The following is a 14,392-nucleotide window of genomic DNA, read 5'->3' on the forward strand; positions in this document are numbered from 1 at the left end:
AATACCCCTAAAATTGAAAATAATAATTCTTATAAATTTAGATTTTTTGTATTGACAAAGTCATTTTTCTTTGAAAATCATTGGTATTAAGGAAGTTTAAGCCATAGACTTATTTGACAATGAGCCATTGATATAGTTTCCTTTAAGCAGAACTTTTTAATGAGAAAATTATAAAATATAAATACATTTAAAAGACCTAGTTTAGATTGGATATTTTTTACTCTCAGTCATTAGTTTTCAAGCATTATATTTGAACTTAAAATATCTCATACATCTACTATCTAGATAAATAAGTTCAATGAGTAATGCTTGAAAGTATTTATTAAATGGAGTTGGAATGCTGTAAACTTTGAGAAAAATGAAGCTTCACTGAAAGGAAGTAAAGATATTTATTATGTTAAAGAAATAGTTTCTTTATCTTTTAAATTGACTACTATTCCCATCCATTTATTATTTAGGGTTAACACAGATGTTAAGTTCAGAAATGTTTTTTTTATGAAATTCATTTAAATATGCTAACGAAACATGAGGAAATTTTCAACTTCTAAGTTCACAAAGTTTAGAAGCTAAATAGATCTCTTACCAAATGTCTATTGTATCCTCTCAGTTCTCTTTCGTTATAATAGCATTCCTACTATGAAAAACAACTCAATTTTGTTCAGGAAAATAAAGTTTAATTTTATTATGCCATTAGTTGTTATTCCATATTTCTTGGCTTAATATTTAGCTTTACTATGAGGAAGCTTCAGAATTTGGCTTTCAAACGTTTTTATGACTATTTTCCACATTTAGAATATGATAGAGGTAGGATGAACATTATATGTATGTATGTTTTCACACAAAAAAAATCCCTATATGCATATGAAAAATCTAACTTGAGCACGCATTTTTCCAGTTTTCCCAGATTCATGATTATAGACCACATGTCATCTTAAAAAAGATTTGCAAATTTTAGATTCTACATAAATGTTTGCCAAATGAATTATAATAGTTAACACACTTTACAATATATCCTTAATGTCTATATCCTTTTCACCAATTAAGTTGGGATCAGGAATTAAAAAAAAAAAGGCAAAAAGAAAGAAAAGAAAATTTGATGTTGATTACATGTATCTGCCATAGCAGGATTAGAATTCATCTTAGACCTTGTGTTATTTTTCATCATTTCTTGGCAGGAGTGTCGTGGTCCCTGTTAAGAAGCCCCCTCCAGGTAGTTTAGCCGTAACCACTGTAGGAGCCGCTGCTGCTGGAAGTGGGCTGCCAACAGGCAGTACCTCTAATATATTTGCTGCTACTGGAGCTACACCAAAAAGTATGATTAATACAACAGGTATTGTCTTTATCTATTTTTGTGATACCTCATCTTTTTCTTTCTGTTTTCTGTATCTTCGTTTCTTCTGCTTATTTGATCTTAAAAATTAAAATACCCTGATCATTTAAGATTACCTTAACCTTTAAGAAGGTTATTCTTCATGTTATCTTTCAGAATTTATGGTTCTAGGGTGTACTTTTTAGTTTGAGAACACTGTGGGTTTTGTTTTGAGTCTTCTCAAAACATGATGCTATTTACTTTCAGAGTGAACTCAGTTTGCTGAAAGATATTTGGGGAGCAAAACCAAAAGATAATTTGAACACTGACATTTGATACATAAAAATTAGTAAATTGTACCAAGAATATCAAGGTATATTAAATATATTAGTGACAGAAAACAGATTTAGTGACATTTACTGGTTGAAACCTAATATGTATTTTTTACCAAGCTCCCCTGAGAACCTTGACGATATGCAAGAGCCTCAACTTGACAAAACGTGCATGTGAATAAGAACCATAGTTTGACATTGAATTAATTTATATACTTAGATTACAATTATATCCAATTCATTGTCCAACATTTTCCTAATAATTCTAGAAACAGAAAATTCCAAATCACTACAGATTTTAAAAGCCTGCCTAAAATAACCTTTTTTTTTTTTTTGTAAATTTCCAGAAATGTTCCTGTTGATTATTAGCTAAATAAATCCTTACCCAAATCTTTGTGATTCCATTTTAGGTATTTATACAACGCAAGATGATCCCTGACTTTTCTTCCCTGACTATAGTAGCCTTCTCTTCTCCAAACTGTATAGCCTTGAACTTTTACATCTATTATCATTACTTAGATTATTCCCATTTTTATTAATTTCATAGCTCTTCTTTGTGCTTTCTGTATTTATCTTGTTTATCATACCACCTCAGTCTGACATATCATGAACAGCACATTTATGGGGTTGTAGTAAGTAGAATGTACTCTATCAAGCATATTTATGTTAGTAAATAAAAATCATTAATGGAATTGTGTTAAAAAACAAAACATCTTTGATTTATGTATAGATATATATATAAATATTTGTATCTGACTTATCTGAAAACTTTATATAAAGTTTTTTCTATCCAGTTTACAGTCTTACTCCTTATACTCATTCTGCTTTCTAGAAAAAGGAATAAAAATGTTTTCCTTTTACCGAAATGTATACTCAGAAAAGTGTTAAGATTTTTAAAATATACCAATGTAGTAGAAAGAAAAAATCTACATTTGGTGTTTATTGACTAAATCCTTACTCTTTAAGAGATAAGTAAATGAAAAAGCAAGTCATCTCTCTTTTATCTTTATTTGAAACAAGGTATGATATTTTCCTTTAATTCCTATTCTATGAATTAATAATAGATATGGGAAATGATGGTAGCTAGAAGTCCAGTGATAGTATAAAGCATATACTACAATAAAAAAATGTAAGTAATGAACATCCTCCTTAGAAATACATATATACAGATACACAAACACACACACAAAGAAATTGAGGGCCAACATCTAAACTGGACCCAAGACTCGTTTAGATTTTGACATATACATGCTGTGTAAGTGTTGTGAAAATCCCAGTTTTATGGGAATTAGTGTTAGATAAGATAAAGATAAGATAATATTTAGGAACACTAGATGTCCCTCAACTCCACTGCTATTTAATATACTTACATGGTGTTAATATAGGAAAATCTGTTCTAAAATGGCGTCTTCATATCGTTGAGGAGAACTCATTATTTTAAAATCGGGTACAAATCTTATACTCATTATAGCCCTTCTTAAGCAATCATTTTATCAAAATAAGCACTGATGCTGCAGTGCCACAAATTTATGTTGAGATAGTTTATTGCAAATTATATCTTATATGATGAAAACTAAAAATATAACAATATAGCAATAAAAACATAAATTTTTCACATCTAAATTTGCATTGTTTTATCAGCCTCATTTTATCTAAAATTATTTTCATTTGTTGATGTCTTTTATTTATATCCCATTTGTAATATGTAGTTTTGTTTAGAGTAACATAAGTAAATAAACTGGATTTTAATGCAATAGCTATTTTTAATAATTATAAAGAGTTATTAGTGTACCGATGACCAAATGATTTTTTAATGGCCAAATTCTATTTTGAAATTCAGATGAATATTTTTTTCAAACTCAGATAGTAATGATGTAATGAAAATTATTTTGTTAAATAAATTTATACTTAAGGCTAAAAATTATTATTTTGGGAACAGGTGCCGTGGATTCGGGGTCCTCTTCTTCTTCCTCCTCTTCTAGTTTTGTGAATGGTGCTACCAGCAAAAACCTTCCAGCTGTACAAACTGTTGCTCCAATGCCAGAAGATTCGGCTGAAAATATGAGGTATACATAACTATTTGTTTTTTTACACCTTTTACTCCCTTCCTCTCACCTCAAAAATAGTGAAACAGAATACATTAAATACAAAGATATAGTTAAGAATTCTTAAGAATGTTTAATTATGTATTTTGTGATTATATCTCATAATTGCAATGTTTTGATATTTTTAGATAGTTATTCATTATATAAAAATCATTTATTATATTTCAGTCTAAACTGAGAGATCTTGAATGGTTTTCATGATCTGACTTTCCTGAGTTTATAATCCATTGTCATATAGCACATTACTGTTTCCTGTAAGGTAGAAACATGCAAACGTGGCACCATGATAAAATTGGACATCTTTGGGGTGGTGAGTTTAAAATATAGACTTTCAAAATAAATCTGCAGAGTTATATATAACATATATAATTGGAAGTTGAATCACCAAACATTATCTTTTCTATCGCGATTAATAGATAAAAATGATTTGCAGTAGCATGTCAGAGAGAATTCCTAGAAGAGTTTGACCAAAATGCTTGGAGTTAAATTGCACATATACATACACACAGTATGTGTGTGTATTCACATTTTTAATTGAAGTGTAAAAGCTCAATGAAAGAACGATGTTATGTTACTATCACTCAAGGCAAGAAATAGAACGTTACAGGTACCACAAAGCCCCCACCTTTTGCTCCTTTTTTTTGCCACTATTCTTGCTCCTCTTCAAATTCATCACTCTGACTTAATACTAGATTAGTTTTGTCTTTTTTGAATTTTATATGAGTGGAGTTGCACGGTATGTATTCTTTTTGTCTCTGGCTACTTTTTCTCAACATTATATTTTTGAGATTTATCTGTATTGCCTGTAGCAATAGTTTTGTTCATGTTCATTCCTTAGTGGTTGTATACTACAATTTATTAATCTATTTTATTGATGATGGGCATTTGGAATTTTCCAGTTTGGGACTATTGCAAATAATGCTGCTTTTTTACATAACAGTGCTGCTTGTACATTACTCTTGGGTATACTACACATTTGTATGCATATCTGTTGGGTAAATAACTGAATGGAATTGCTGATTCATAGTGTTTGTGTATGTTCAGTTTTACTAGGTAATGCCAAATGTTTTCCGAAGTGGTTAATGCAAGTTTACTAACTCATTAGCAGCGTATGAGAGTGCCTAATTTTTTATATCTTTAACAGTACTTAGTATTGTCACTTTTACATTTTAGCCATTTTGGTAGAAGTATAGTGGTATTTCATTGTATTTTTAGTTTGTATTTTCCTGATAGTTAACAAGGTTGAGCACCTTCTTATATATTTATTGGTCTTTTGGTTTTCCTCTTTTGTGGTTTCCCTGTTGGAATCTCTTACTCATTTTAAAACGTTGAGTTGTCTTCTTAATTTGTAAAGTCTCTTCTCCTTATGCATTTTGAAAATGAGCCCTTTGATGATTATATGTTGTATATATATATCTTCTCCCATTCTGTGGCTTTTCTTATTATCTATGTGATATGTTTTGATCAACACAAGTTGTAAATTTTAATGAAACTCAATTTATCGAGTTTTTGTTTTTCAGTGCTTTTTATGTTATAGATGAAATCTTTGCCTACATTTTCCCCATCTCATCCTCTGGCTGCTTAATTTGTGCTTTTTATATTTAGATACATAGTTCATCTGGAATTGAGTTTTGTGAATTTTATGACGTAGGAGTACTATGGATGTCAAGATGACCCAGTGCCATTTATTTGAGAAACTCTCCTGTCTCCCATGCTCTGCCGCTTTTGTCACAAATCAAGTGTTCCTGTATACTGGATTCTGCTTTGGCACTCGATTCTACCCAATTTGTCTGTTTGTCTATCCTTGTGACATACTGTCATAATTAGCTTTAGGTTTAATAAGGATCAGTATCTGGATAAGTAATGTCTTCCCATCCTGTCCTTTTTTTTTTTTTCCAAGGAAGCCTAAGCTATTCTTGATGCTTTGCACTTCCATTTAAATTTTAGAATCAGTTTATCAGTATCCATATTGAAAACAACTTGCTGGGATTTTAGCAAGGAATGGAATTTATAGATCTGTTGCAACTGGAGTTATATTTCATTTATAGATCTCTTTCAATATTGTGACTTCCAAACTATGAACAGCTTCTATTCCTCCCATTTCTTTAGTTTTTAAAAAAATTTTTTTCCAGTAATGATTTTTATGTAGAAGTCTTATATGTTTTTTATATGATATATTCTTATAATTTAAGTATTTTGTGTTTGTATCTTCGTTTCTCTAGTTTCCAAAATAAATTTATTGAGATCATTTGTTTATATTGTTTAAGCTCAATTTAAAAATACTCAATTTGACTGTACATTTTAACGAGTTTTGAACAGTTTATATGCCCATACAACCGCTACCGCAATGAAGATGTAGAATATATTTATCACTCCATATCGTTCCCTGTGCCCCATTTATAATTTACCCCATCCTTCCCCAGGCAAGCATTTATATGCTTTTTAATATCATAATTTAAATTTGTGTTTTCTAGGATTTCACATAGATGGAATCATATAGAATACACTTTCTTGTGCCTACCTTCTTTCACTCAGATTTTGAGATTCATTCATGTCTTTTTGTTTATGAGTAGTCCATTCCTTTTTTTTCTGTGGAACGCGGGCCTCTCACTGTTGTGGCCTCTCCCGTTGCGGAGCACAGGCTCCGGACGCGCAGGCTCAGCGGCCATGGCTCACGGGCCCAGCCACTCCGCGGCATGTGGGATCTTCCTGGACCGGGGCACGAACGCGTGTCCCCTGCATTGGCAGGCAGACTCTCAACCACTGCGCCACCAGGGAAGCCCAGTCCATTCCTTTTTATTCTTGAGTATTATTCTGTTATATGGCTATCCCACTATTTATTTATCTCTTCACTTGTTGATAGACATCTGGGTTTTTTCCAGATTGGGGCTAGTATAAATAAAGATTCTATGGACATTTGAATTGAGTACAACTGTATTGTAGACATATGATCTTGGGTAAATAGGAATAAAACAACTGGTTGAATAGGAAGTATAGGCTTATCTTTATAAGAAACTACTGAGCTGTTTTGCAAAGCAGTTGTATCATTTTATATTCCTTTCAACAATGTGTAAAAGTTCCATTTGTTCCATATTTTTGTCAACACTTGGCATTCTCAGTCTTTTTAAGACTTTATAATTTAAGACTTTTCTGGGTTATCATATCTCATTTGGATTTATTTTCCATTTTCCTAATGATTAAAGATGATGTGTTTTTTTTCTGATATGTTAATGGACCGTTGAAATCTTTTACTATTTTTTTAAAAAGTAGGGTTGTTTTCTTGTGAAATGTCACCATTCTTTATGTATTCTGATTGTATGTCCTGTGTCAGATATTCCATTCTGTGGCTTATATTTTCATTTTGTTAAAATTATTTAGAACAGGAAGTTTCTAATTTTCACCAAGTCCATCGTTTCAAAAAATCTTTTCTTTTATGGTTTGTGCCTTTGTATCTTAAGAAATCTTTACCTAGCCGAAAGTCATGAAGACATTCTCATGTATTTTCTTCTAAAAGTTTTGTAGTTTTAGCTTTTATGATTAGGTCTACGATCCATTTTCACTTAATTTTTGTGTGTGTGTGGTGAGGTAAAGTTTCAGTTTTGTTTTTATCCATATGTATATCAGTGTTTCAGCACCACTGAATTACCTTGGCACATTGGTATAAAATCAATTGGCTGTCTATGCGTGAACCTATTGCTGGACTCCATACTACTTCATGATCTATATGGCTGTCCTTATGCCAGTACCCCACTTTATTACTATAGCTTATAGAATATCCTGAAATCAGGTAGTATAAGTCCTCTAACTCTGTTCTTTTGACCGTTGCTTTGACTTTTCTAGATTGTTTGCATTTTCTTACATGTTTTAGAATGGCCTTGCCAATTTCTAAAAAAAAAAATCCTGTTGAAATGTTAATTAGGATTGTGTTGAATATTTATTTAAATTTAGGGAGAATTGATATCTTAATAATATTGAGCCTTCTAATCTACAAACATTGTCTATAACTCCATTCATTGAGGTTTTTAATTTCTCTAGCAACTTATTATAGCTTTCATTGTAAAGGTCTTGTACTTAGTTTTGTCTTTTTTTTTTATTAGTTTTTCATGTCTTTGATGATATTCTAAATTAAAATTTTTACTTGGGCTTCCCTGGTGGCGCAGTGGTTGAGAGTCCACCTGCCAATGCAGGGGACACGGGTTCCTGCCCCGGTCCGGGAAGATCCCACATGCCGCGGAGCGGCTGGGCCGGTGAGCCATGGCCGCTGAGTCTGAGCGTGCGGAACAGGAGAGGCCACAACAGTGAGAGGTCCGCGTACCGGGAAAAAAAAAAAAAAAAAAAATTTTTACTTTAAATTTCCAATTTTGAGTTAGAAGCCAAACAAAAAAGGATAAACACTATATGTTTCCATTTATATAAAATGATAGAAAATGCAAGTAAATTTTCTTAACAGAGAGCAAATTGATGATTGTCTTGTTAATTATTTCTTAATAGGACTGAAAACAAAAAAGAAAGATTTTGTGTGTTGGTAGTATATAGAAAGACAACTGACTTTTGTACACTGATTTTATGTCTTGCAATTTTGCTTAATCCACTTAAATTTAGTAGTCTTTGTTAGATTGTTTAGACTTTTCTCAACTCAATATTATCTGTAATTTCCTTATTATTTTCTGTGTGAAAGATAATGTCACTTGTAGCTTTAGTGTTATTTATTCTTGTAGCTTTGAGATTTCACCAGTGGAGCCATCTCTGCCTGGAATATTTTTTTTACTGGGGAGGTTTTACAAATTAAATTCTTTCATTGGATAAGTGACTATTCAGATTTTCTGTTTTCTTTTTGCATCTGTGTTGGTCATTTGTGACTTCTAGGAATTTAGTCATTTTATCTAAGTTATTGGATTATTGCCATAAAAGTTTTTCATAATTTTATTATTATATTATTATTTTAAAACACCTGTAGGATCTCTAATGATGTTTCCTCTTTCATTCCTGATTTTGTAATTTATGCCTTTTCTCATTTTAGCATTATTAGAGTACCCATTGACTTTTCAATATTATAATTTTCCCCCCAGAAATTAGACATTAAATTCATTAATTTTTTTTCTGTCTCTATTACATCAAATTCCACTCTTTTTATTTCCTTTTAGTTATTTCAGGTTTACTTACTTTTCTCTTTCTAGATTTTTAGGGTGGAAACTTAGATCAGGAGTCTATAAACTACAGCCCAGGGACCAAATCTTCCTGCCATCGTAAACTTTATATATAAACTTTGTGTAAATAAACTTTTATTGGAATACAGTCACATCATTTGTTTATATATTGCCTGTGACTGCTTTCACATTACAATGGCAGAGTTAAGTAGTTGCAACAGAGACAGTATGCCCTAAAATCTTAAAATATTTAGTATCTTACCCTTTACAGAAAACATTTGCCAATCCCTTGCTTAGATCTTTGATTTTAGATTTCTTCTTTTCTATTACGAGCATTTAAAGCCATAACTTTTCCACTAAGCACTGTTTTAGCTGTATTTCAGAAATTTAATGTTGTTTTAATTTTCATACAGTATTTTCTCTAAGTTCCTCTATGATTTCTTCTTTGACTTCTAAGTGTTTCAGAGGTGACTTTGGAGATTGACCTTTCTCAGTATAATGCCATGAGGTCCATCCAAGTGTTGTGTGTATTAATGGGTCCTTTTGTATTTCTGAGTATTATTTCATGGTGTGGATGTACGACCGTTTGTTTAACCATTCACCCACTAAAAGACATTCGGGTTTTTTCCATTTTTGGCTAGTACCAAAAAAGCTACAATAAACATTTGTTTTTATGTGAACATACATTTTCATTTCTCTGGGATAAGTGCCCAGAGTGAGATTACTGGGCTAATATGGTAAGTACCTATTTAGTGTTATAAAAAATTCCCACCAGCAATGTATGAATAGTCCAGTTTCTCTTCATTTTCACCAGCATTCGGCATTGTCTTTTTTTTTTTTTTTTTTAAGGCCATTCTGGTAGGTATGTAGTGATATCTCATTGTGGTCTTCATTTGTATTTTCCTAATGGATGATTCTGAACATCTTTTTGTGTGCTTATTTTCCATTAGTGTGTTCTCTTCAGCAAAATGTCTGTTTATATCTTCTGCCCATTTTATAATTAGATTGCTTTTTCACTTTTGAGCCTTAAGAATTCAGTATTCTAAGTACACGTCCTTTTTCAAAATTGTTGTTTCCAAGTATTTGCTCCCAGACTGTAGCTCGTGTGTTTCGTCCTCTTAATAAAGTCTTTGGCAGAGGAAACTTTGCATTTTTATTGTAGTCTAGCTTATGATGTCATGTCTAAGAACTCTTCACCTCACCTTAAGTACTGAAGATTTTCTCCTGTGTCTTCTATAAAGTTCTGTGGTTTTAAGTAGTAGTTTTAGTTTTCAGTCGGGGTCCCATTTTGAGCTGATTTATGTGTAAGGTGTGAGGTTTATGTCCAGGTTTATATTTTTTCCTGTGAATGTCCATTTGTTGCAGCACCATTTGTTCGAAAGACCATTCTTCCTCATGAAGCATTTTTAAGATCTTTTAAGGCAGATCTAGGGTGGCCTTTATTCTTGGGCTAATTTTGCCACTTAGAAAGTGTGCTGGATTTCTCCTGAACGCTCAGTATATCTAAGGAGGTCCCTCCTTTTTGGCCAGAGGGAACGCAGACAATTCTAGACCTGTGTGAGATGTAGAAGATGCCTGTTATGACTCCTCCATAATTGTTCTTTCTTCAGAAGTTGTTCTACTCTAATCTTGGGAGCTTTCAGGCATCCCATACCTAGATTGTTACTCAGCCAAAGATTACTGTGCTCTCCATACACCTTCCTCTTGCATACTATGCCCTCCAAATTCTATTCACCTTTGCCTCCTTGAACTACAGTTTTAATCTTGTCAACTGAGAAAGGTTGCTGGATTCTGTATCTGCCCTAATATGGGAAATACCTCCATGTAGGAAATCTGGGTGATGGTGGGACTCACCTCATTTGTTTCTCTTTCCTCAGGATTTTGTACCCCACATTTTGTATGAAAATAGTTGTTCTCCGCATTTTGTAAAATTTTCTAGTTGTTAGCATGGGAGGTAATTGTAGACCATCTTAACCCCTTCAAGGTGAAAAGTAGAATTTGATACTTACGTTTCCTAATTTATCTATAATTCTTTCTAACTAAGCATGTATGGACAGTCATTTGATCCATGAATGTTGAAAGTTTTATCCCCCATTATACAAATACTTACACCTTTTTATTTCTTTTTCCTGACTTATAGTATCACCTAGTATCTCCAATACAGTTTTCTATAGAAGCGGTTAGAAAAGGCATTCTTGTCTTCATCTCAAATGAAAAGCTTTGAACATTTCATCATTAATTATGATGTCTCCTGTCTATTTAATAAAGATACTTTTTATCAAATTTAAGAATTCTCTTGTGTTTATAATTAACCAAGTTACCATCATTATGGGTATAGAATTTTATCTCTAAAGAGAGGGTAAGTCATGGAGATGACCATGTGGTTTTCCTCCTTTTTCTGCTAACATGGTCGATGATATTGACTTTTAATTTTAAAAATGCTAAACGAACCTTTAATTCCTGAAAGAAATCCAATTTCTTTGTGATGTAAAATCTGTTTTACCTTTTGAAGAGCTTATGTAAGATTGGTATTTTTTATTTGTTTTTCTTTGTTTTCTAAAATATTTGGTAGAGTTCACAAGCAAAGACATCTGATCCTAGATTTCCTTTTTGGGGAAAGTTTTTAAGTTAAAATGTTACAAGTATCCCCAGATTTTCAGTTTTTGTCCTGTGTAAGTTTTGGTAGATTCTGTTGGCATAATGTAGTTCATAATATTCTCTTATTATTATTTTAACATTCATATAATCTGTAAGAAAGTCCCTCCTTTTTATTCTTTTTTTTTAAATAAATTTATTTATTTAATTAATTTATTTTTGGCTGCATTGGTCTTCATTGCTACACGTGGGCTTTCCCTAGTTGCAGCGAGCGGGGGCTACTCTTCGTTGCAGTGCATGTGCTTTTCATTGCAGTGACTTCTCTTGTTGAGGAGCATGGGCTCTAGGCACATGGGCTTCAGTAGTTGCGGCTCATGGGCTCAGTAGTTGTGGCTCACGGGCTTCAAAGTGCAGGCTTAGTAGTTGTGGCGCACGGGCTTAGTTGCTCCACAGCATGTGGGATCGTCCCGGACCAGGGCTCGAGCCCATGTCCCCTGCATTGGCAGGCAGATTCTTAACCACTGTGCCACCAGGGAAGCCCCCTCCTTTTTATTCTTGATGCTTATTATGAGCTTTTTTCTGCTTTCCTTCCTTACTTCCAAGTCTTGGCAGTGATTAATCAATTTTATTCATATTGCCATTAAGAAACATTCACTAGAGAGAAGTAACAAGAAACTGTTAGGTTGAAGTTTATACCTTATTATCTTTTCCTTAGTGCAGTGGATCTTAAACATCAGTATGCAACAGAGTTACATGGGAGACCTGTTAAAACACATTGCTGAGCCAATATGTAGTTCTCGTTCAAGACTGAAGGCCTGAGAATCAGGAAAGTTGATGGTATAAGTTCCAGTATGGAAGCTGAGAGGCTCAAGACCCCAGAAGAGCTGATGTTTCAGTTGAGTCTGAAGGCCAGCAAAGACCAACTATCAAGTAGAAGGGGTTTTCTCTTATCTAGCCTTTTGTTCTATTCACGTCTTCAGTTGAATGGATGAACACACACACATTAGGGAGGACGGTCTGCTTTGTTCAATCTACCCATTCAAATTGTAATCTCATCCAGAAACACCCTAACAGACACACCCAGAATAATATTTAATCAAATATTGGGGCACCCTGTGGTCCAGTCAAGTTGACACATAAAATTAACCATTACATGAAGTGATCTTGGTGTGCTGGCTCTAAGAATACACTTTGAGAAATAGTGTTTTACGTGATCATCTTCTAGATTGCAGCATTAATTCCTGATTTATATAAGTCCTCTTCCCAGACAATGTATGGATCTCAGTGTAGCTTAACTTCATCTACTCCAAATTTGGCAAATACACTTATACATATGTGTATGCATGTGTGTGTGTGTGTGTGTGTGTGTGTGTGTGTGCACATAAAATTGTAAATGCAAGGGCTTCCCTGGTGGTGCAGTGGTTGAGAGTCTGCCTGCCGATGCAGGGGACATGGGTTCGTGTCCCGGTCCAGGAAGACCCCACATGCTGTGGAGGGGCTGGGCCCGTGAACCGTGGCCGCTGAGCCTGCACGTCCACAGCCTGTGCTCCGCAATGGGAGAGGCCACAACAGTGAGAGGCCCGCGTACTGAAAAAAATCAATTGTAAATGCAACAAGAGAATATAATTACTATTTTATTGGTCAACATATTTAGATTTATCCAAATTTTTATCATTTACTTCTGCTCATCATTCCTTTTTGAGTATCTGACTTACATGTGCTATCATTTTCTTTCTTCTTAAAGAACACCCCCTTTAGTATTTCATTTAGTGCAGGCCTGACACTCCTGAATTCCCTCACTTCTTGTTTAACTAAATATCTTTGAAATTCACCTCTATTTTTGAGGGATATTTTGAACCAAAGTAGAGTTTAGGTTGGAAGCTATTTCCTTTTAATGCTTTAAAGATATTAATGGGAAATTCTTAGCCATTACCTCTTCTAATATTGCTTCAGAATCATTCTGTTCTTTCTCTGGGATTTGAATTACACATATATTAGATATTTTCTGTATTTCTCATCTATCTATCTATTTCTCTCTCTCTATCATTCTAGTATTTCTTTTTAACCTTAGTCCACTTTACTAATTCTCTTTTTAACTGTTTCTAATCTTCTGCATTCTTAATTTTAATTTTTGTGTAAGTACTAGAATTTCCATTTGATTTTTTTATAGGTTAATATTCTCTTCCAGTTTCCTATAGTGTTTTTAATTTTCATGTATGTGTATATATATGATAATAGTTGCAGCCATGGATTTTTATATGTTTTTTCTCTAATGGATTATTTATAGTTTTATTCCTACAAATTACTTAGAATCTGTAAACCCCTCTAAATGAGATTTCCTTAATATAGGTAAAAACCAATATATGATTGTGTTTTTTAAACTAAACTGTTGTGTTTTAAGTCATATTGTTTTAATCCAGGCACTAGAGCTGTAGAAATTCATCTAAAGCATTATTATATCCTTTGAATGTTTAGTTTTCCTATCATTGGTCATTTTGTTAGAGTGGTTGATAAATTTCCCAAGTTGCAACCATAATTGTGTTCATGGAAATCAGTAATTCTCTTTCTTAAAAAAATTTGTGCTTACTATCAAGAAAAATAGCCAAAGTCAAAATAGCATCATAAGCATAGTTAGTGTGACTGAAGAGAATGAAAAAGAATAAAGTGGGGAGAGAGGAATGAGTAGCTTAAGAGAATGCATTTCAGCCTAGAGTTGACAAATTCTATATTTAGGTCCCAAGAATGTTCTAAAATATTAAGAAGTTATAAACAGATTATTAAGATTATAACCCTCACACTAGACTATGAAGGGCAAATTCCCCATCAAGTCTACATTTGTATTATTTCTCTGCACAAAATGTCTTAGACTAAGTGAATGTTTTTTGAATAAATGAAAACTTCCAA

At 33.0% G+C, this 14,392-nt stretch overlaps 1 protein-coding gene across 7 annotated transcripts in view; it reads left to right on the forward strand.

Moving 5' to 3' along the window:
• The window catches only part of NBEA (neurobeachin), a 623,898-nt gene that overhangs the window by 246,108 nt on the left and 363,398 nt on the right, over positions 1-14,392 (forward strand). For 6 of the 7 annotated variants that reach the window (XM_033843595.2, XM_073795053.1, XM_019936759.3 and 3 more), the window contains 2 exons: positions 1,176-1,330; positions 3,581-3,707. In XM_033843595.2, coding sequence (XP_033699486.1) covers positions 1,176-1,330; positions 3,581-3,707 — 282 coding nt within the window. The remainder of the gene's footprint in view (positions 1-1,175; positions 1,331-3,580; positions 3,708-14,392) is intronic. The other variant, XM_073795054.1, reaches the window with a different exon arrangement.

The sequence above is a fragment of the Tursiops truncatus genome, chromosome 18, assembly GCF_011762595.2.
Source record: "Tursiops truncatus isolate mTurTru1 chromosome 18, mTurTru1.mat.Y, whole genome shotgun sequence".
NCBI lineage: Eukaryota > Metazoa > Chordata > Mammalia > Artiodactyla > Delphinidae > Tursiops > Tursiops truncatus.